Source organism: Panthera onca, chromosome A2, assembly GCF_046562875.1.
Source record: "Panthera onca isolate mPanOnc1 chromosome A2, mPanOnc1 haplotype 2, whole genome shotgun sequence".
Classification (NCBI taxonomy): domain Eukaryota; kingdom Metazoa; phylum Chordata; class Mammalia; order Carnivora; family Felidae; genus Panthera; species Panthera onca.
In genome coordinates this window covers 57,815,837-57,839,185 of record NC_138340.1, presented here as the reverse complement: position 1 = coordinate 57,839,185, position 23,349 = coordinate 57,815,837, and the positions used below count along the sequence as shown (strand labels likewise).

Below are 23,349 nucleotides of genomic sequence, written 5' to 3'. Positions count from 1 at the left end.
TACTGGAAAGGCGGCAGATCCTACTAAGAAATCTAATTAATACAGAATGGGAGAGATGAGGGGGAGGTTTAAAAGAGATATTTGCAGAGGTAAGCTCCTGAGATGGAAACCCTGTTAGGAAAAAGAAAAATGACCCTCTGAAGAAGTGACATTTTTATGATCTCCATAAAGCAGTGACCAAGAAACCACCTTACAGGATCAAAGAACCATAAAATCGCAGAAGAGAGTGAAGATGGAGACATTATATGGTCAACCTACCACAGTTCACAGATGGGCACCCGGAGGCCCAGAGAGCTCAACTGACTCCTGAAGGTCACACAGCAAGTTGGAGGGACAGCATAACAGTTGGGATGCAGAGTCTGCTCTCCCTGTTAACAGGCTGTAGGACCCTAGGACACCTGCTTATTAACCTCTTTATGCAGGCTCAGTTCCCTTATCTGTAACATGAGGGAAACTATACACGTGGCACATACACATGTAGAAAGCTATAAATAACAACAAATGAAGTATTTGTTAAAGCACTTAGCCCGGGCCTGCCACATCCAGTAAGTAAGAGCTATAATGCTTTTATAACTATTATAATACTGTTTATTATAAATAACAATAAGACAATACCTACAATCCCAATCGTCCCATTTCTCTAACTAAAGGCTCTCACAGTAACATCAACAGCTACCACTTCCTAGGTAACTGGGGCTACACCCAAAGCTACCACTTTTATATCCTTCTAAGAACTCCATGAGATAGGCAACCATTATCCCCATTTAACAGACAAAGAAACTACTGCTCAGAGATTAAGTAACTTGCCAAAAGCCACACCGCTGTCAGCAGCAGAGGCTGGTCTCTCTTTCAGACTTTGTCGGCCTCCAAACCACACTCTTCCCCCAGGTGCCCCTGCCACCCGCATCCTCAAGGTTGACAGACAAGTGTCTGAGGGGCATAATCGAGGGCCCCACGCTGCCACCACTATGGTTTCTCCACAAAGCTGTAGCCTGAGCAGAACCAACCGCTAAAGCTATTATAGGTTTCGGGGCCCTGACTCCTAAAAGGAATTGGCAGTCAGGATTCTGTGTTTGGCCCCTTGAGATGTCCATTCGTCATCCATACACATCCATACACGACTCTTACCAGATTAGTCACTGCTGCTTCTTTCTGGAAGCATGGGCACTGATATCTGAAAAATGAATCCACAGGTTCAGAGACAGGCCCGTGACCTTTGACACATGGTCACAATACAGGATACACGATGGTGGGCACGCAGCTCATGTCTTAACGCACAGTTTCACAGGAGTGAATGAGAAAAGCAAGAGCTATCTTTACTGAGTCTCCCTGTGTACTTGCCCTATTCTAGGTACTGCTCCGTACACAAAACATCCTCAAATGGCCCTGTGACGTATCATCACCCACAGTGCACAGAGCAAAATGGGACACTGAGCGGTTACACCACTTGCCCAAGGCCACGCAGTGCAGAGATTCTGAGGCAAGAGAAAAGAGAGGATAAACACATACTCACTTTCAGCTGTTTGGTTCCTTTGGCCGTTTTTAGTCCTATGATCACATGGCTAATGGTCTTCCCGTATCCCCCCATGGGGTTCTCTGTCTCACACGGAGTCAGCTCTGTGACTTCGCCTTCATAAACTTCTTTGGTCTCCTTTATCCGCAGCCCTGGAAGAGACGGCAGGTGAGCTCCAGTAAGAAGCAGAACTCTCTCTCACAGATCCGTATCCCCTCTCTCTCTTACGTAAGTCCTTAATAGCCTTTCTAGCCACAAACCTTCCATGTCACAACGACTGACAAGTCAGCTTTACTAATAATGTACATCCAAGGGTAGAAAAGTACTGGATAGGAAAATACTGTAACTGTAAACTGTAAACTGCTAGTCAGAACGCAGACAATTTTATTTCAACTTTTCAAAGGGACTTGTCGGTTCAAATCTAGAATTAATTGGACAAGCTACAATTCTCAAAATTGTTTCCGCCATCTGTTCCACCTCCAAGGGGGTGAAATCGAGCTTTAGCCTCTAATCCAATCTCTGAACCCCAACCATTCTACTCCACTAGAGCAGCAACTACATCTACCCTTGTTTCTTGTGTTTTTGATTCTTGAAAAAAAATTTCAGAACCAATGGAATAACTCTTACATCCCTTGTGTCACCAACAGACCTGAGCTAGGTATGCTATGTTAATTAGAGGTCCGTGCCAACAGCAAGTGATATGTGACCTGCCAAATGTTCTGGGCCTCTGACTGACCCTTGGTGCACACCCCAAGAAGAAATACCCAGTTGTCATTCAGCATTTGCAGTGGGTTGTTCTAGAAGTTTTCCAAGGCCACAACCCCAAAACCACCCCCCCTCACCCTATAATAAAGCATTCACAGTTTTCAGATTAGAATATCATAAGTGAAGGCAAATGTCTCTCCTTGTTTGAAACATCAACCACATAAGCTAGTCAATAAATGTTGTTGGCAAACAAAGAATTGTTACCAAATTAATTTTTACAACATGGTCTCAGTGCCTTTTTATATAATGTTTTTGCTGCCTAAAGTACTCTTCCCTCCTTTCTGGCTTTGCCAACTCCCCAGCTGAAATACTTACTCCTTCTAGAAAGCTTGCCTGACACACCCTTCTTCTTTACCCTCCAATGACTCCCATGGCAACCTGTGCCTCCCACCCAGCACTCACACATGGGATTGCGGGGACTCTGGAGACCTGACTCCCCCTCTGCTAGACAGTCAATAGCCACACACAAAAATGGATAAATGCAAGGGGAAAGGGAGTGCCATCAGGCAGACCATCCAATACCGAAGAAATCTGTCTACAGATACTTCCGCGTATTCTCCGTAATGTCCAAGATCTCTAAGGAAGTTGCCATGTGATGCAATAGCCCAGGTCCACCATGACACCCCCAACCCTGAAACCCAGGCCTCATCTGGATCAAACGTTTTTTGCCTCCAAAGTCAACACAGGCATGCCCCTGCAGGGAAGAGTGACTGGAGGGGGCACAAGGAGCTTTTGGAGTTCTAGTACTGGTCTTTTGATCTGGGTGTAGGGTACACGAGTATGCTGACTGTATGAAAACTCACTGAGTTATATACCTATGATTATGTTTTCTTCCTGTGTGTATGTATGTATCCACATACATACACACACACATATATATAATCTTTAATAACACATTAAAATAACAACAAGAAAATTGGGTTTTTCTTTTCTTTTAAACATTTTTTTAAGTTTGAGGCACCTGGGTGGCTCAATCGGTTGAGCATCTGACTTCGGCTCAGGTCATGATCTCACATTTCCTGGGTTCGAGCCCTGTGTCAGGCTCTGTGCTGACAGCTGAGAGCCTGGAGCCTGTTTCAGATTCTGTGTCTCCCTCTCTCTGCCCATTCCCTGCTCGTGCTGTGTCTCTCTGTCTCTCAAAAATGAATAAACGTTAAAAAATTTTTTTAATTTTTTTAAGTTTATTTATTTATCTTGAGAGAGAGAGAGCAAGACAATCCCAAGAAGGCTTTGCATGGTCAGCACTAAGCCCTATGTGGGGCTCGAACCCATGAACCGTGTGATCATGACCTGAGCCGAAATCAAGAGTAAAACACTTAACTGACTGAGCCACCCAGGCGCCCCATGAGTTTTTCTAACAAAGCAATGATAATTACTAATAACTAAAGATTTTCTTTGTTTTTTTTTAACTCTGCTAGGATTTTTGTATGTATGTATGTATGTATGTATTTATAAGTAAGCTCCACAACCAGCATGGCGCCCAACACAGGGGCTTGAACTCACCACCCTGAGATCAAGAGTGGGACATTTAACTGACTGAGCCACCCAAACACCCTGCAAATAAAGGTTTTCTTAAGACAGAAAAACAAACGCATACCACTGAACACGGCTGCTCTGAAAGCACACACACACACACACACGTGCATGCACAAGCTCTCCCAAATTCCCAAAGTCTGAGTCTAGAGATACAAATGGCTTTCTCTGAAACCATGCCCACCACAGGTTAGTTAACAGCTAATGCATCTGTTTTCCAAGAATTCTACATCAACAAGAAAATAATTTTAAGTCACTGTACATGTCATCGGTTCAAAGGCAAGGAGGAAAACATCCTTGGGTCATACTAGTTGAAGATGGGTACAGAAGGAGTCCCTACGTTTAGGAAAGCCGTGGGCCACACCAGTAGGAACATACTATACTATAAACCTCTGGCTGTGGCAGCCTCTTAGCCCACAGAAGCAGCCCTCCCGCCAGTCTGTGGAGGGCTTGCATGTCACTGCCTCATTTGATCCTGCACTGGTATCGTGAGGACAAGAGGAGGTGCCACCACATCCCAACCTAGCCCCGTGAAACAGCCAGAGTGAGGACTCTTTAGGTCATTTTACAGAGGGGAAGTCAGCTCCGGGAACTGGAGCAAAGGGTCCTTTCCTCCCTCGTGGTAGACCTGGGACAAGTGTGCAAGTCTTCTGGTTCTGAGACCAGCTTCTTCCCACCACACCACACTACACCACAGGGCCCCAGCTCACTGACTGCCTTTCCCACAACACTTGCTCTGTCCTTCCTCTTCCAGGTAACATGTGTCCACAGACCTCAGCGGTCCTTTCTGCCAGCCCTTGGGTGTGAGCCCAGTCTCCAGCAAATTCATGTTTTGCCCCAAGGAAAGAACACAAATGTAAGGGAAACCCATAGGTTAAAAAGATAGAAGACACATATCAACTAATCTATCATGCAGATAGATTGTGTCCTGATTCAAACAATAATTAAAAAAATCTTCAAAAAAGAAAAAGCACACTGTGACACAAGACAACTGGAAATTTGAATACTAACTAGATATTTGATGATATTAAGGAATATATTGTTTATTCTAGGCAGGACAGTGGTACAATGGGGTTTCCTTTAAGTCCTTATTTTTCAGAGACACATACTGAAATATTTATGGATGAAAAAGCAGGTCTGCCATTAACTTCAAAAGAATCTGGGAGGGGAATAATGGGGGCCACAGATCAATCAAGATCAACTATGAGCTGAAGCCTGGTGATGAGACCATGTGGGAAGGTCAGCATTTGACCACTTTTTGTACATTTGAAAATTTCCAAACTAAAAAGAAAAAAAAAACAATGAAATACTATTCGACAACCTCAAGAATCATTACAATTAAAAGGATGACAATTCCAAGAGTTGGTGAGGACGCAGAACAGCAGGAAGGTTTGCACTGTGAATGGGAGTATAAATTGATACAAATGCTTTAGAACTGACGTCTCCTAAAGTTGAACACATGAATATCCTGTATCCCTGTAATTCAGCTCTTAGGTATATACCCACTAGGTATGGGCGCACGTGTGCACCAAGGGACATGGCCAGTAACGGTCATAGCAGCATTGTCCATGACTATCAAACACTGGGAAAACTCCAATATCCGTCAAATGTGGAAGAGATGCCTAAATGTGGCTTATTCACACAATAGAATATCACGGAGCAGTGAAAAAGAATTATTCTAAATACAACAATACTGATGAATCTCACAAACATAACTTTGTGGAAAAGAAGCCAAACACAGAAGAATACATACTGCATGACTGCGTATATGAGGTTCAAAAACAGGCATAACTACAACCATAATGTTAGAATCAAGACAGTTGTTAATGTGGGGGGGCGGGGAGGAAGGAAGAATGGAGATTGGGGGCAGACATGAAGGGCACTCTGGGGTATTGGCAATACTCTCTTTCTTGACTGGATGCTGGCGGCATGGGTTTTCCATGTATGACAATTCACAGAGCTATACGCTTAATGCTCCCGTGCACTTTACTGTATGTGCACACAAAAGTACCACGTCATTTTAAAAAGAAATATTTAAGTAAGTAAAACTGGTAAGACCTGGCGAAGGAGGAACACTGCTGGCTTAAGTTTTGGGAACACTGCTCTAAACCTCAGCTGGAGTAAACATCATGGCTCTCACCCTTTAGAATCACGAGAGGTTTCTACTATTTTTCCTGCCCTGGCTGTACTCAGACCATCTGCCTGAAATCTCAGGGGTTGGGACTGTTCCCTGGATGATGCCAATGTACAGTCACAGCTGAGAACCACTCACGTAAGAAGGAATGAAGAACTCTGTTCTGCTCACAATGTAGAGACACGAACCACTTCTGATGACAGGTAGCCCAGATATGGTTTGGGTGTCCTCACCATCAAGCCACCTCTGTTCTGATATGCAAATAGCCCAGCGGCACAAAGAAACACCGCCAATGGGGTCAGACACTCTCGATCACTTCACATTTTTAAATGTGGTCATTATCTTATCTTTGGAGCGGTTGCCTTCTTTCTCCAGAAACCCAACCAGGACAAAGACTCTCTCAGATACTGAAGTTAAGGAAAAGTTCTACTCTACCTTCAGTCAATCTGATAGCCTACAAATGGAAGTTTTGGAACAGCCCCAAAAGAGATGTTGTGTTACATTTTTGCCTTACCAAACTCTCAATTCCTGAACATCGAGACAAAAATTTTCCAAACTACATGAATGTATCAGAAGCCTGTGACATACTTGGAAAATTCTGTACTTTTAAAATGAACTTGGATTTTTTTTTCAATCAACAATTTTATATCCCACAGAGATAAATTCCTTCCAGTGGAATGCTTCCCTCTATTTCCTGTTAATGACCATGACATGAAATTCCTTGAGTGGGGAAGAAAGGCATTCCCGTCTCTCACTAGTGCCCGTATTTGTTTAGAAGTCGCTCTGTGCTGACAAGCAGGCAGGGGATGTGGGTGACGGACAATGAAAGCGGCTGTTAGCCAGGGAAGGGGCCGAGCTGGCGCTATCTCTGGCACCGGCAACACAAATGACACAGGTTTCATCTGCTGGCTCAGGTTTCTAAATCCCTGACAGGGACCTTCATCACGTCAAGGAAACAGCACAGACTCCTTGCTTTTTATTTCTGGTCAGCTTACCGCTTCCTCCCCACCCCTCTGCCAACTTCACAGGAATTCAAAGGCAGAGGAAGATGGGCAGGGTTCCTTTTTGAAGACAGTCAATGGCCTGCCTTTTTATTCTGTGGCAGGATCAAGAAATTCTCTTTACCTCACTGCCATCAAAAGAACTACGCTGCCCCTCCCCTCAAAAATGGCAAATCGCAAAATAGATACCTAGGAAATTTATCTCTATTTTTTCAAACTGCAGAGCATTAAAGTTCATGCAACCTAAACGCACGCACGTGTGCGAAAGTCAGTTTTGTCAGATTTTATCAAGGGCAGAAAAATATTTCTTTTTAATAATTAAAAATACATATTGAAAGTGCTAGGTTATTTGGCCAGTTGTAGCATCTTAATTAGTGAGTTAAATACGATCTTTGCCACATGTTCATTAAGTTTTTAGAAGGCACTCAGAGAAAGATTTTATAAATCCTGGGTCCTGTGACCCATTTCCACCCTTATTCCAGATACGATGCAAAAGTCCAAAGACGGCCAAACATGTAATGACACCCGCTGAACCTCACAAACATCAATGCTGCTAAAGGAACAACACCTAAACCAGGTTCCATTTAGAAGACGTTTAAAGGGCGAAATACAGGGCACCTGGGTGGCTCAGTCAGTTAAGCGACCGGCTCTGGGTTTCAGCTCAGGGCATAATCTCATGGTTTGTGAGTTCGAGCCCCACGTCAGGCTCCGTGCTGACAGTATGAATAAGCCACATTTAAGCATCTCTTACACATTTGATGGATATTGGAGTTTTCCCAGCGTTTGACAGTCATGGACAATGCTGGTATAGGATTCTGCACCTCCCCCTGCTCAATCTCAATCTCTCTCTCTCAATATAAACAAATAAACTTTAAAAAAGAAAGAAAGAAAAGAAAAGGGCAAAATTCAGCCACACTGCTGTACAGGCTCTGACGAGCACAGAGGCCGTGGCCACACAACCCTCTGGGATTGGTGTGGGAGAGGGGAGGGGCTGTGGCCAGCCAGGGCCAGAATGACAGCTGCAGTGCTGGCCCTGTTCCGTTCCCTGAGCTGAGCGGTGACGGCATAAGCATTGACCTCATAAGAAATTGTTAAACTACAGGCATGCTTTACATACTTTTCTCTAAGTATGTTATATTTCAGTTTATAACAGCCACCAAAAAAATTCAATGTTTCACAGTAAAAAAGATTTCCAGTAAGAAATACTTTACAGTTAAAAAAAAAAAAAAGTCCATACCTACACAACACAAAGCCTACAGACACAGCTTGCAGGGTCTCTGGCTTAGAACAAGAGTCCCACACTCCAGCGATCGCAGGGACCTGGTGTGGGCGAGCGCCTGGCGGGTGACATGAAGAAGCAGGGCCGGTATCCCAGGGACGGCGGCAGGCTGGAGGGCGGGCCCCGCTCTGGAAAGGGGCCCTGCTCAGCCCCACCCGACTGCTGCTGTGTGGGAAGGAAAGCTTCTCTCAGGAAGCCAGAAAGAAGGATTTCATAGGACATTTCCCAATTTCTAAACACTGGCAACCAATGCAACATTTATTTTAAAAAACCCTGTGCAGACCAAGCGGAGTATGTCTATCACCAGACACAGACTGAGGGCTATCTTTCTTCGGCTAAAGGCTTCTGTTTTCTACCTGCTTTAAAAGCCCAGTCCCTTCTCTCATTCAGAAAAACTTCACTGAGCCCCACTATGTGCCAGGAACTGGGGCCACAGGAGATACTCTGTCCATAGCAGACGTTCAATCAACACCCAGTCTGCTCCTCTCCAGACTTTCCTATCCCCCAAAATGGCCACCTCTCTTTCTTTACAGCCCCAAATCTAATCCTCTGGGCAATCCTGTCAGCCCCACCATCCAACTAGATCCAGAATCTGACCATTTCTTATCACCTCTGCCACCACCACCAGGTCCAAGCCACTGCCATCTCCTGCTTAGGCACCTCACAGTCTCCCCACTGTCCCCTCACTCTTCTCACTGTCCACTCTCCATGCCCCAGCCAGAGGGATCCTTGGACAATCAAAACCACTCTTTAATTGCTTCTCTTTTCACTCAGTGACAGATGCAAAGCCCTAATCGTGCTTAAGACCCTACATGATTTCACCCCTGACCTAGACTTTAGCATTCTTAAGGCAAGGATTCTGGGTTAGACAAATCCACTCTTGCTTAAACTTTCGTCATTTCCTCCAAGCTTTCCAGTAAATTTCCTTCTGAAGAATGCTCACCTTGTTTTGACAACCAAAGGGCCTGGAAAACTGTACAGGCGCTATGACAAGAGTTCATAACCCATGACTCAGCAACTGTATCCTAGAGATAGGCTCCCACATGTGCAGACACACATTAAACAGTTTTTAGTATCTTAAAAGGAATAAACTATTTCTAGATGTGAGGGACACTGGGATTTTCCCAGAGCGAGGGCAACAAAAATGGGGCAGGGAGACAGGCCCAGACCTCCTAGTGGAGAAGACATAACTATTTGGGAGAGGCCATTTTCTTCTCATTGCAGGTCTTCAGAGCACAGGCTCTAGAATCTGAGAGCTATAGGTTCAGACTACAGTGCTGCTACTCACTAGCTGGGTCACTGTAGGCAAGTCGTGTAACGTCCTGAGACTCTGTGTCATCATATGCAAAATGAAGACAGAGAATTCCTCTTGGGGGAACAAAAAGCTATAATCAATGTTGAGGGGGGCCCTGCCATGTAACAAGCACCAAACCCTGTAAGCTCAAACCTCTGCCCATCCCCCCATGGTTTCCTCACTCTCTGACAGGCCACAATTCTTCTGGCTCAACATCCAGGACCGGGGACATTCTAGCATCGCGACACACAAAGTTGATGGCATAATTCCAAACCTTCTCACTGGACAGTCACCTCTAAAAGCATAATAAGGCTGCCGGGAAAATCTGACTTGTTTTTTAAAAAATCATTTTATGGCCACATCTACTTTGTCATGTGAAAAACCCCAGTCCCGTAGCCAGGGTCTACATTTTCTGACTGCTAAAACACTTCAACTAGAAAAGTTGGGTTTTTGTTTGGCTTGCGAAGATAACACTAATGGTGCCAAAAGAAAAATGGTAGCACAACAAATACAAGCTGAAAAGGTGTTTGCACAACGAAGCAGCTTCAGCGAACTGGGCAAATGAGAACAACTCTTACCACAGACGTGATACTCACCGATGGCCCTGCGGAAGTTCTCCATCAGCACCTCCGTCTTCTTGATCTCCGTGGAGTAAACTTCACTCCCCACCATTGGGCAGAAGGGGACCTTACTGCCCAGCTCCTGAGCGATAGCCAGAGCCAGAGCTGTCTACAGAGAACAATGGGAATGCACTTGTTTTACATTCTTGAAAATATGATAATTCAGAAACATATCCTATCAAAAAATTATGAATCAGGAATAACTGAAAATCTAGTCCTTTTAGTTTCAACATCATTTGGCATGTTTCACACAATAAATGCTGAATGACTTTTGTGGACAGTCGATTTATAACCTAAATGGCACCTTTAATCATCCCTGTAATTACCACAGTTATCACTCACTGACACCAGTGAGGCCCGACTCTAAGTGCATCACGTGACCCTCCCACTTGCCTATGAGCTACACACTGAACTTTCCCCACATTACAAATAGGGAAACTGAGACACAGGAGAGGTAAAATAACATGTCCTGGGAATCATAATCTAGAAAAGGGCAGAGTGGGAACTTGAACTCTGGCAGTAGTAGGGTTCCAAAGATCGTTGTTGCCATCGTAATTAGTAGACTTCCCAAACTGTCCCCTCGATATCAAAACAGGGCTCGGAACACCGCTCCAGTCTCTGAGATACTACTCTCTGTTTTTACAGGCATGGGAGGACACCAACCTGGAGAGCATCAGAAAACACTAACCAAAGAATGAATTACGTGATGTTCGCTTTGGATTGAGTGGCCCACACACGGTGAAGAAGGATGTGGGAGCTAGATTCTCAAGCAATGAGCTGGTCCCAAGTTACACTTGAACATGCCCTAGTAAACTACAAAAGATAACTACAGCTGACAGATGCTAAACACAAGCAGACCAAATAGATGTATCGTCAAATATCAAGTATGAAAAGCCAATGCTTTAAAGCTGGTACAGGACAGGGAGATGCCATAGCATTTTAATGCTGTTTTCATCTTTCCTCAACTTTGAAACAAGAGCCTAAGTAAGGTCAGTTCCCAAGGGGTCAGGGCTAAGCAAGAAAACAAGCTTGCCCAGAACAACAAAGTGCACCCTGAGACAGGATTTTAAAACTGGCCCAGCAGAGGTTCCTCTCAGATTTTCTTTTCAGTGCCATGCTGGTGATCGTTTTAAGATGGTAGCATCTGCTAGAGAAGCAGCATGTGATGTAGCACAAAAAGCACTGGTGGAAAGGGCAAAAACTGGGTTGTAGTGCTGGTTCGGCAACTAATTCTTACCGTGACCCTGGGTGCATGGCAAACCTCTGCTGCCCTATCTCCTCACCTGCCAAATCAAAGTCCTGGATTAAATCACGAGTTGTAAACTCATTGCCCACAGCCCAGTTCTGTTTTGCCCTGCTGAGTGTCATGTGTGTTTTTAAACTCAATCTGTTACCCATTTTTTAATGTTGGGAAATTTCATATAAAAATCGAGGTATCTGACCTAGGAATAAATCTAACCAAAGATGTAAAAGATCTGTATGCTGAAAACTATAGAAAGCTTATGAAGGAAATTGAAGAAGATATAAAGAAATGGAAAAACACTCCGTGCTCATGGGTTGGAAGAATAAATATTGTTAAAATGTCAATATTACCCAAAGCTATCTACACATTCAATGCAATCCCAATCAAAATTGCACCAGCATTCTTCTCGAAGCTAGAACAAGCAATCCTAAAATTCATATGGAACCACAAAAGGCCCCGAATAGCCAAAGTAATTTTGAAGAAGAAGACCAAAGCAGGAGGCATCACAATCCCAGACTTTAGCCTCTACTACAAAGCTGTCATCATCAAGACAGCATGGTATTGGCACAAAAACAGACACATAGACCAATGGAATAGAATAGAAACCACAGAACTAGACCCACAAAAGTATGGCCAACTAATCTTTGACAAAGCAGGAAAGAACATCCAATGGAAAAAAGACAGTCTCTTTAACAAATGGTGCTGGGAGAACTGGACAGCAACATGCAGAAGGTTGAAACTAGACCACTTTCTGACACCATTCACAAAAATAAACTCAAAATGGATAAAGGAACTGAATGTGAGACAGGAAACCATCAAAACCCTAGAGGAGAAAGCAGGAAAAGACCTCTCTGACCTCAGCCACAGCAATTTCTTACTTGATACATCCCCAAAGGCAAGGGAATTAAAAGCAAAAATGAACTATTGGGACCTCATGAAGATAAAAAGCTTCTGCACAGCAAAGGAAACAACCAACAAAACTAAAAGGCAACTAACGGAATGGGAAAAGATATTTGCAAATGACATATGGGACAAAGGGCTAGTATCCAAAATCTATAAAGAGCTCACCAAACTCCACACCCGAAAAACAAATAACCCAGTGAAGAAATGGGCAGAAAACATGAATAGACACTTCTCTAAAGAAGACATCCGGATGGCCAACAGGCACATGAAAAGATGCTCAACGTCGCTCCTCATCAGGGAAATACAAATCAAAACCACACTCAGATATCACCTCACGCCGGTCAGAGTGGCCAAAATGAACAAATCAGGAGACTATAGATGCTGGAGAGGATGTGGAAAAATGGGAACCCTCTTACACTGTTGGTGGGAATGCAAACTGGTGCAGCCACTCTAGAAAACAGTGTGGAGTTCCTCAAAAAATTAAAAATAGACCTACCCTATGACCCAGCAGTAGCACTGCTAGGAATTTACCCAAGGGATACAGGAGTGCTGATGCATAGGGGCACTTGTACCCCAATGTTTACAGCAGCACTCTCAACAATAGCCAAAATGTGGAAAGAGCCTAAATGTCCATCAACTGATGAATGGATAAAGAAATTGTGGTTTATATACACAATGGAGTACTACGTGGCAATGAGAAAGAATGAAATATGGCCCTTTGTAGCAACGTGGATGGAACTGGAGAGTGTGATGCTAAGTGAAATAAGCCATACAGAGAAAGACAGATACCATATGTTTTCACTCTTACGTGGATCCTGAGAAACTTAACAGAAACCCATGGGGGAGGGGAAGGAAAAAAAAAAAAAAAAAGAGGTTAGAGTGGGAGAGAGCCAAAGCATAAGAGACTCTTAAAAACTGAGAACAAACTGAGGGTTGATGGCGGGGTGGGAGGGAGGAGAGGGTAGGTGATGGGCATTGAAGAGGGCATCTTTTGGGATGAGCACTGGGTGTTGTATGGAAACCTATTTGACAATAAATTTCATATATTAAAAAAATCGAGGTATCTGGCTTCTTTTGAGGACCCAGAAAGTCTGGCCACAATGGGCCCTCATTACTGCGTGGCAGCACCTGGTGTAGACCTCAGGAACAGCTGCCACCTTCAGTGAGGGTGTGCCGCTCTGGCCACCACAGCCACCCTGCCCCTTCATGCTGGTGCCCAGGCACCTCCCTCATCCTCACAGCCTATCTGAGTGGGCATCTGAGTTTGTGACCTTGAGACTGATGCCCCTAAAACTGTTATTCTCTGATACCCTAAAGCGAAGGAATAATCTCTGGAGTACGACAGGGTACAGTGTGAGGAGCAGACTCCAGCACCACGTCCACCTGCTATCCAAACCTGCCACCTTCTCAGTCACTCCTCTTTCTCACCCAGGTATCTCCACGGGCCCTGACTCCACACCCTCAGTTGTGAACATCAAAGACAGCGACTGTATCTGATTCGGTGACATCTCCCCACCTCCAGCTAATACAGAAGAGATGATCAGTATCCTTCCACTAAAATATGATAAATACTTGGTTAAGAAATGCTTCCGGCGTGTCTAGTTTCTTCCTTGTAAAGGTTCCCAGAAGGCGGGTATACAATATAGCTATTATACCCACACCTGGTATATAGTGCTAGGTCACTTGCATGAGGTCTCAGTGGATCCTCCCAACTAGCCTATGAACTTGATGATCTAGTGTTTGATGTCTGATATCGTGTTGGATAGATTTACAAACTGAAACATACACGTTACTAACTCACCCAACATCAGTTAGCACGCAGCAAAGCCAAGATGCAAACCCCAACCTCTAAGACATTATTTCTTTGTGACTACCCCTCATGCAAGTGGCAAGTGGCACACAAAAAAGAGGTTATTGCCAAAAGAAGACTGAAGAAGTCTGCTTCATTTCCCATCTCATCAGAACACCACCTTTCTCTAAAACCTAAACACAAAGCCCTGCTACGAACAGTGTGACATCCTCAAGAGAACAGGTCGTCCATACGAACCACTTATTTGTTTCTCTAAAATAAGCACCACCATATTCCTGCCTCCACTTAGTTAAGCTGCCTAAACCGTGGGGCCCATCAATGCCCTGGAAAGCAGGAGAGTTACCACATGCCTTCATGTAAAGAGACTGGACAAACCAGCAGTCGTGAGAACGTCCCGTATTTCCTGGAGGAAAATGGTACAGTACTACAAAAGGAACGAACGAACAGTTTACGCTGCCAGGAATATGGCACACTAGAGAGAGTCATGGAAAATCCTTCCTGTTACAAACAGCCAGAAATAAAGAAATAATAAAAAATCCAGAGTAGTAAACTACCATCACCTTGAAAGTTTGGAGGGTTCTGGGGCGCCTGGGTAGCTCAGTCAGTTAAGTGTCAGACTTCAGCTCAGGTCATGATCTCACGGTCCGTGGGTTCGAGCCCCGCATCAGGCTCTGTGCTGACAGCTCAGAGCCTGGAGCCTGCTTCGGATTCTGTGTCTCCCTCTCTCTGCTCCTCCCCTGCTCACACTCTGTCTCTCTCTCTCTTTCTCTCTCAAAATAAACAAACATTAAAAAAAAAAAAGTTTGGAGGGTTTTGACAGCAGAAACCTCAGCAAGGTACTACAGTGGTAAGAGAGAAACCCCTGAATAAAAAGGAGGCTTGAAGGGCCATGCATGAGTAGAAAAGGTGAGCCAAAAAAGCCCAAAAACAAACAAACAAACAAACAAAAAACCCCTGACATACAAGGTATAAACTTGTAGGTCCTGCCTGTGGCTCTGGGTGAGGAGAAAAGTCTCCACAGCATGCTCTCACACGACTCTAGGATCAGTCTTTACGCTGATGACCAGAAAACCCAAGCCACAAAATTCACAGCAAGTGCCCTGGATAGTGCAGCAGGGCCCCTCAGTAGCACTCTCAGGAGAAGCCTCACAGATTTGACCAGCCAAACACAAGTTCACAGGCAGACCAAGAATACAGAAAAAAGAAACTGATTCATGAACAAGGAATAAAAGGCTATCAAAAATAGCCAGATTTTAGGGGCGCCTGGGTGGCTCAGTTGGTTGAGAGACCGACTTCGGCTCAGGTCATGATCTCATGGTTTGTGAGTTCGAGCCCCGCGTCGGGCTCTGTGCTGACAGCTCGGAGCCTGGAGCCTGCTTCTGATGCTGTGTCTCCCTTTCTCTCTGCCCCTCCCTCAATCATGCTCTGTCTCTCCCTGTCTCAGAAATAAACATTAAAAAAAAAAAAAAAATTTTAATTAAAAAAAAAAAAAAAAAAAGCCAGATTTTTAAAAAATCCAGATTAAAAAAAAATAGAACTTATAAGAGGGGGATGCTCCTTATTTACAAAGAACAAAACCAAAAGCAAGCTAATACATGTAGAATGACAGATTTAGAAAATCACTGTTTTGCAACTACCAGTGTGGTAACTGATACAGCAATAACCATCAGAGGGAGCACTGCACCCTTAGGGTGAAAGGGTATTTGCAACATCTCCACAGGTCACTTCACTTCCAATTACTAATTAATTAGAAAGGGAACCAGGACCTTCCCGTTGAATGTGGCCTCATCCCCCTTTCCTGTCAGCCTCCTGCTGTGACACAATGGGACACGACATCACCTGGGCAGTGTGTTTCCAAGTGTTTAACTTCTCCTACTGACAAAACAATAAGATGATCTCTGTAGGACAGCTGTAGAACCTTTTTACAAAACAAGTGTCCAGGACTCTTCCAAAAGGTCAATGTCAAAAAAGAAAGCAAAACCAAAAAAGGCTGGGGAGGGTAACTGATTAGATAAAAAGAGACTAAAGAGGGGTGCCTGGGTGGCTCTGTTGGCTCAGGTTGTGATCTCATGGTACATGAGTTCAAGCCCCACGAGTCTCTGCATTGACAGTGCAGAGCCTGCTTGGGATTCTCTCTTTCTCTCTCTCTCTCCCTCTTTATCTTGTGTACACACGCTCTCCCTCTCTCTCAAAATAAATAAATAAACTTAAAAAAAAAAGAGAGAGAGACATAACAATGTGTGCAGTGTATGATCTTTGATTGTATTCTGAATTTACAAATATAAAATATGAAAAAGCCCCCAAAAAGACCAACTGGGAAAAATTTTAATTTAGACTAGACATTAGCTAATATCGTTAGCAACGTTAAGTTTCTTGGGCGGATGATAGTATCTTGGTAACAGGAGAATGTCCTTGCACTGACTTTCAAATGGTTCAGAAATAGAGAAAATACAAATGTCACCAAATATTTACAATTAGTTATTTACATGCAGGGTAGAGAGGGGATCATCATACCATTCTTCCAACTCTTTTGTAGGTTTCAAATTTTTCAAAACGAGAAAGAGAAAAATATTCAGTGGGTTGGATTAAACAGCAGCTTAGTCATAACCCACAAAACAATCAGACTGGAACAGAGGCCTAAAGAAATTACCCACAGTGCAGCAAAGCCCAAGAGATGGAAAACATAAAAGTGAGGTTGCAAGAGAAAGAAGACAAAATGAGAAACTCTGGCGCAGGGTTTCCCAGCCTTGGCACTACTGATATTTTGTGCTGGGTGTTTCTTTCTTGTAAGGACTGTCCTGAGCATTGTCTAGCAGCACCTGTGCGTTCCACCCACAAGATACCCGCTCAACCAAACTGTGACAGCCAAGAATGTCTCTGGACATCGCCAATGTCCCTTGGGGGGTGAAACTGCCCCAAGTTGAGAACCGCTGCATTCAAATATCTGACTGGAGGGGCGCCTGGGTGGCTCAGTCGGTTGGGCGGCCGACAACAGCTCAGGTCATGATCTCACGGTGTGTGAGTTCAAGCCCCGCGTCAGGCTCTACCCTGAAAGCTCAGAGCCTGGAGCCTGCTTCCGGTTCTGTGTCTCCCTCTCTCTCTGTCCCTTCCCTGCTTGCTCTCAGTCTCTCTCTCTCTCAAAAATAATAAAAGAATAAAAAATTTAAAAACAAACAAACAAATATCTGACTGGAGTTCCAAAAGAAGAGCACAAATAGGGAAATGCAATATCCTAAGAGATAATATCATAGTCAAGAGATATCAAGGGGCGCCTGGGTGGCGCAGTCGGTTAAGCGTCCGACTTCAGCCAGGTCACGATCTCGCGGTCCGTGAGTTCGAGCCCCGCGTCAGGCTCTGGGCTGATGGCTCGGAGCCTGGAGCCTGTTTCCGATTCTGTGTCTCCCTCTCTCTCTGCCCCTCCCCCGTTCATGCTCTGTCTCTCTCTGTCCCAAAAATAAATAAAAAAACGTTGAAAAAAAAAAAAAAAATTAAAAAAAAAAAAGAGATATCAAGAGATAACGTATCATAGTGAAACACCAAAATCAAAAACATCCAGAAAGAAAAGACAACACCCTCAAAATGAGACTTCTCAAAAGCAAAGAGAGAAGCCAACAGGTAGCAAATATCAAGAGAAATAGTACCAACGGAAAATAGCTATCAACAGACTTATATATCCAACATAACCATCTTTGAAAACAAGGGCAACATGATAAATACAAGCCCGACTTGGCCACCAACAAACGTCTAGAAGCAACATCTAAATGATGTACTTTTCTTCTTTAGAAAGAAGAAAAATGGAGGGAGAGGGAAGGTCTAAGATAGAAAAAGGAAAGTAAGCAAATACATGGTAAATACAGTGGACAACCTGATGTCGTCTGCAGAGAGATAATTAAAGCTCATATTTAAATGTCACTTTAAAGGTTAAGATAGACTTTTTCACAAATACAGCACTTCTTCTATTTTAAGACACCGACATATGTAAAGACACCACCAATTCAATTACATGATTTCAAAATGATAATTACAGTCATTATCTTACAACTGACCGGTTGGAATAACTGTCTGAAATGAGGCACGTGCTACTTCAGAAAAGGTGGAGAAACCTGCCTTGGGTCCCATGGCAAGTCAACACCAGAGCTGCAATTTAAAGCTTATTTCCTTACAAACACAACCCCATGCTCCTACGCTCCTGTACCAAGTGGCCCTTTGGAGGAACGTGCGTGACTCAGATTGGGGACACTGAAACGTCTCAAGTATCTGGCCAGTGCTCTCACAAATCTCAACAAGCCATACTGCCTCCTCTGCCTGGAAGGCGCTCCTCTTCCCTGTGAAGCCAAACGCTCTCAAACACTGCAGGCCAAATGTCCAGCAGAGTTTTACCAGCTTTTACCAGCCCTCAGTCCCACCTCCAGCTCAAACTCCAACTGCATTTAAGATCAGTCAGTACCTCGCAGCTGAGTGTTCAACTGAAGCATTTTGTACTGTCATGGTTTCCTCTCTCTCCCCCAGAGAGAAGCTCCTTAAAGATAAAAATTGTATCTCTGATTCCGTTCTTCTTTCCTTTTCCCCCATCTCTCACACAGCCAGAATAGCACTAGGCAAAGTTAGCATTCGGAAAAATGGTCGCTGCCTGATTTTCTTTCCCCTTCAAGTAAGATGTCATCCCCAAGATTTAATGAAGCCCTAGGCCAAAAGAAATGTATTTCCAAGGCAAAGGAGACTGGAAAGAGATAAAGGACAAATTCTAGACACAATGAGACCCCTCTGAGGACTTCATCCTCTCTTCCCTGGAGGTCAGCCAGGATAATTTGAATTTTAGAGGAGCATGGATTTTAGATACTCAATTGTATTACTGCACATTAGTTTTTCAAACATACATATAACCAATTTAGCTAAACAAAGACTAGTTAAGACACGAATTCAATTTGGCTTAAACACTAAGATCATTCTCTTGGGTAGATTTAGAAAATGAGAGAAAATGAGTACCTTGCCAGTTCCAGGAGGTCCTGCCAACAAGACAGCTCTTCCAGCCATTTTCTTGCTTTTGATTAATTCTACTATCACACCACATGCCTAGACACCACAATGGAAAGAAATAATAAATCAGTATTAAAACGTTTCACATGGGGAAAAATTCCGGTTTCTGGTTCAAACAATTCACATACTCATTCAGCCAACGATGAGTGCCACTACACTACAGGCAGCGTTCTAGGTGCTGGAAGCAGTGGAGGGCGACAGAAAAGAAAGCCTTGTGGTCATGGAGCTCGCCTGTGGTCTAGCGGAAGGGAAATAAACACTGTATGAGATCGCTAATGTAAAGAAAAAAGGGTAATGACCTGGGGAGGCCTCTCTGATGACATTTTATTTGACATGTAAAGTTCCAGGCAAAGAGGAGTCAGTGTTGCAGACCAAGGAAACCCCAAATTCAAAATGCGGGAATGAGCTGGATATATCCAAGGGACAGAAAGGCCGCAGTGACCAAAGCATAGCTAACAGGAGAATGGGAAGATCAGGTCGAAGAGGCAGGCAGGGGCCAGGACTCAGAAAAGAATTTTAGTAAAGTTTAAGTTCATCTACATAGACTATTCATCCCAAGATGATGATTTCTTTTTTAAAAGACCTTGATGGCTGCTGTGTGGAGAACGGATGGTAGGGTACAAATGGGAGCAGTGATTTTTAGCCTGGGACCAGGGATAGACTTCAGAGGCCCAACACCTCCTGAATTTCGGAATTAAATTGAAAACAAAATTGTGTGTATATGTTCCCATATGCATTTTTCCAGGGAAGAGAGTCACAGCTTTCATCAGATTCCCAAATTAACTCATTAAGGGTTAAAAATCAAGGCACACACTACTAGTTGGCCATCGATTAACTCCCAGAATGCTGCGAATGCTGCACATGAGGTGAACACTAGGGCGCCATAAGATGTGAATGTCTTTCAAATACTCAAGAGTAAATTGCTTGATGATTTCCTAATACACCTCTGAATTCTAACTTCATTCTAACTCTCTGAATACTATTAAACCATTTATAGCCATATGTACACATACATATAGATATATAAATGTGTGTATATATAAATTCCATAAATGGGCTACTGATTTTTATGTTTTAGGATATTAACTATAAAGAAGGCTGAGAGTCACACTTACTGAACACTTACATCCCAGGACTATCAGGTTTCTTACACTGATTTAACAACCTAACATATAACTGTTAAGGGTGCATCTCCTTGCCTTAGGGCAGGCTACCACTACTTCCCGTGGACTGTGGAGAAGTACCTTGGTCCCACACTTAGACAGCCACTACAAAAATGTGGGTTCAATGGTGCCTGGGTGGCTCAGTCGGTTAAGTGTCCAACTCTTGATTTCGGCTCAGGTCATGATCTTACAGTTCACGAGACAGAGTTGGGCTCTGCTGTGTCAGCACAGAGCCTGCTTGGGATTCTCTCTCTGCTCCTCCCCCATGCTCACTCATACACATCTCAATCGATCAATCAATCAATAAATAAATAGGGGCGCCTGGGTGGCTCAGTCGGTGAAGCGTCCGACTTTGGCTCAGGTCATGATCTCACAGTTTGTGAGTTTGAGTCCAGCGTCGGGCTCTGTGCTGACAGCCTCCAGGCCTGCTTTGGATTCTGTGTCTCCCTCTCTGTCTGCCCCTCCCCTGCTCACACTCTGTCTCTTAAAAATAAATAAACATTAAAAATTTTTGTTAGATAAATAAATAGGTGGATTCAAAGTATGCATGTGGATGGGCTATATTCCATTTTTGGCTCAGTTGGAAAAGCAGTGCCCTGAACAGAGCCCAGAAGGTATTCTTCAGATATACTGCATTTCTAAGAAAATAGAGCCACTCACTATGGTCTTCCTTAATAATGGAAGCTCATAATCCTCTGTACTCTTTGGAAAGAAACTTTCCAAACTGTCGATGTGTACTCTTACTGACACACTATGAGCTCTTCCATTTCTCTCCCTCGGTTTAAGCTCCAAATTCTCTCCAGTGACATGTATTTAGTGAATTCTAAAATTCTAAAAAGAACTGGAAGGGCCTTTAAAAGATTGCCTCATCTAACACTCAGATGAGTGGATGTTAAGCACCAGGGAGACTGCTGATGTGACCAGAGTCATGCAAGAACCTGGAAGCTGCAGCGGAATGCCTATTAATTCAATAAATAAATAAATACTGCGCCCCGTTAACGAGTAAATATAATCATATTTAACCATCTCTATTCTCAGGAAGCTCATATTCATAAGGAAGCATAAAACATCAGAATTATGAGCATGAATTCTGGAGTCAAACAGACTTGGGTTTAAATCTTGTCTCTACCACTACCCACTGAGTGACCTTGGACCTACCTACCTAACTTCTGTGAATCCAAGTTCCTAATCTGAAAACACAGTTCATGACTGGCACACAGGCTAAAGGGTTTAGGGGTAAAGTGTACTACAGTCTGCAACTTACTTTGAAATGCAACAGTAGATTGGTGGATGGATCAATGAACAGATACAGGATAAACCAAACGAGTACAATGTTCATTGCACAATTGGGCACGCAGGTGCCTATACACGTCTTTAAACTTTTTCATATGTCCGAAAAGTGGCATAGTAAAGTAGGGGACAGACAATTATTAGGGTGGAGGTGAAACAAGACACTGGAGATAAGAGCTGCCTGGCGCAGAGCAAGCATTCAACCAGTGTTAGTTAGCTGTTTTCAGTAAAACATCCTCAGTAAGCAGAGAGGGACTGGATAAAGAAGCTTCAAAGTCACCCTGACCTTGTCAATATTTCCTTTTAGAAAGACGATGCTCAAAAGAGAAGCCAGAGGCTTTTCTTTGGCCCTTTCTTTTAGCACAATCAGCCTAGGAGGCAATAGCTTTAACCTCACATTAAGTGCAGGTTTCTATAGCTGATAAGCTATGAAAGGCCTTGGCATGGATCTGATCTTAGAGCACAGCAGGCAGAAAAGGGGCTGTAATATCACAGAAAGAGCACTGCTTTGAGAGTCGGAAAGACATGGGGGTACAAATCCCAGCACTACTATTGCTAAACAGTGGCAAGTGGGTAAGTGAAGTGACCTCTTCCACCCTCAATTTATTCATCTGCAAAAAATATAATACGAAGAGCGTGAATAGTTTTGCGATTATATTGTAGGTGAAATGAGTTGGCATCACTACCACTTAAAAACAAAAAGTGGATTTGACTGGAACGGTCAGAAAGGATGCTCCTCTCCCTAACTCCCACTTTCCTCCTTCAGCTGCCAAGGCCTTGGAACGAAAGTGAGTTTTCTAAGGTTGATCACTCCTCTACTTTAAAGCCCCCATAGACTCCCACTGCCGTTCACAAAAATCCAAATTCCTTACCAGGTCCGACAAAGTCCTGCAGGACCTGACCTCCACCAAAACGTAATGATTATTTTATTTACTGGTTAAACGTTTATCGTCTCTCACTACACCAAAATGTAAGCTCCAGGAGAGCAGGGACCTTAACTATCTTCTTCCCCCCTTATCCCTGCGTCATGGCACAGTGGACGGGGCTCAATCGACACTTGTCAATGAAGTGAAGCAGTCAACCGTCCCCGTGGGGGCGGCACCTGTTCTCCTGGATGGCCCCTCTCCCACTCCCAGGGTGCACCTCCCTCGCCGACCCTCGTAGCCCATTCTCACTGCCCTACGGAAACTTCGGCGGGGCACCCAAGCGCGCACCCCGCCCTCAGCCCCCCACTTCAGCAGCCTCTCAACTCCCAGGCCGGCCCGCCACACCTCTCGTGCGTTCTCCTGGCCCACGAGCCCCGAGGCCGCCTGCTTGGCCAGGCCGCTCTCGTCCAGCCCCAGCCCCTTCACGTGGCTGTGGGAGGCGATGCGCTGCGTCTTCGTGGTGCTCTTCACCTCCTCAATCTTCATCTTGCAGACGCCGGGAGCCACAGCCTGCGTGGAAAACCGGGAGCAAGTACCACACGCCCAGCACCTGGGTTACCATGCGGCTGTTACTAGGGCGGTTTGTCAAGGCCCGCCTCACTCAGCGTCCCATTGGCGAGGGCGGGAACGCCTCCGCTCCCCCATTGGCTCGTAGCCGCGCCCATCGCGACTGCCGGCAGAGTTCCGCCCACCCACTTCCGGCTGTGCCGCGCGCTTGGCTTCCCCCGCAGCCAGCGCTTCCTGCCCTGACCCTAAGTTGAAAATGCAAGAGGACCTCCTCAGGAGTTTGGCCTTGGAGTGGGGCGCTGCACCAAAGTGAGGTCCTGGAGTCTGGCTC

General features: G+C 44.4%; 1 protein-coding gene across 1 annotated transcript in view; it reads right to left on the bottom strand.

The window, feature by feature from the left end:
• The window catches only part of RUVBL1 (RuvB like AAA ATPase 1), a 44,335-nt gene extending 21,232 nt beyond the window's left edge, over positions 1 to 23,103 (bottom strand). Inside the window, exons 1-4 of the mRNA XM_060631922.3 lie at positions 22,857 to 23,103; positions 19,082 to 19,168; positions 10,116 to 10,248; positions 1,514 to 1,665 (exon numbers count right to left, since the gene is read on the bottom strand). Coding sequence (XP_060487905.1) covers positions 1,514 to 1,665; positions 10,116 to 10,248; positions 19,082 to 19,168; positions 22,857 to 22,997 — 513 coding nt within the window. The 5' untranslated portion in view covers positions 22,998 to 23,103. The remainder of the gene's footprint in view (positions 1 to 1,513; positions 1,666 to 10,115; positions 10,249 to 19,081; positions 19,169 to 22,856) is intronic.
• Positions 23,104 to 23,349: the final 246 nt, after the last annotated feature.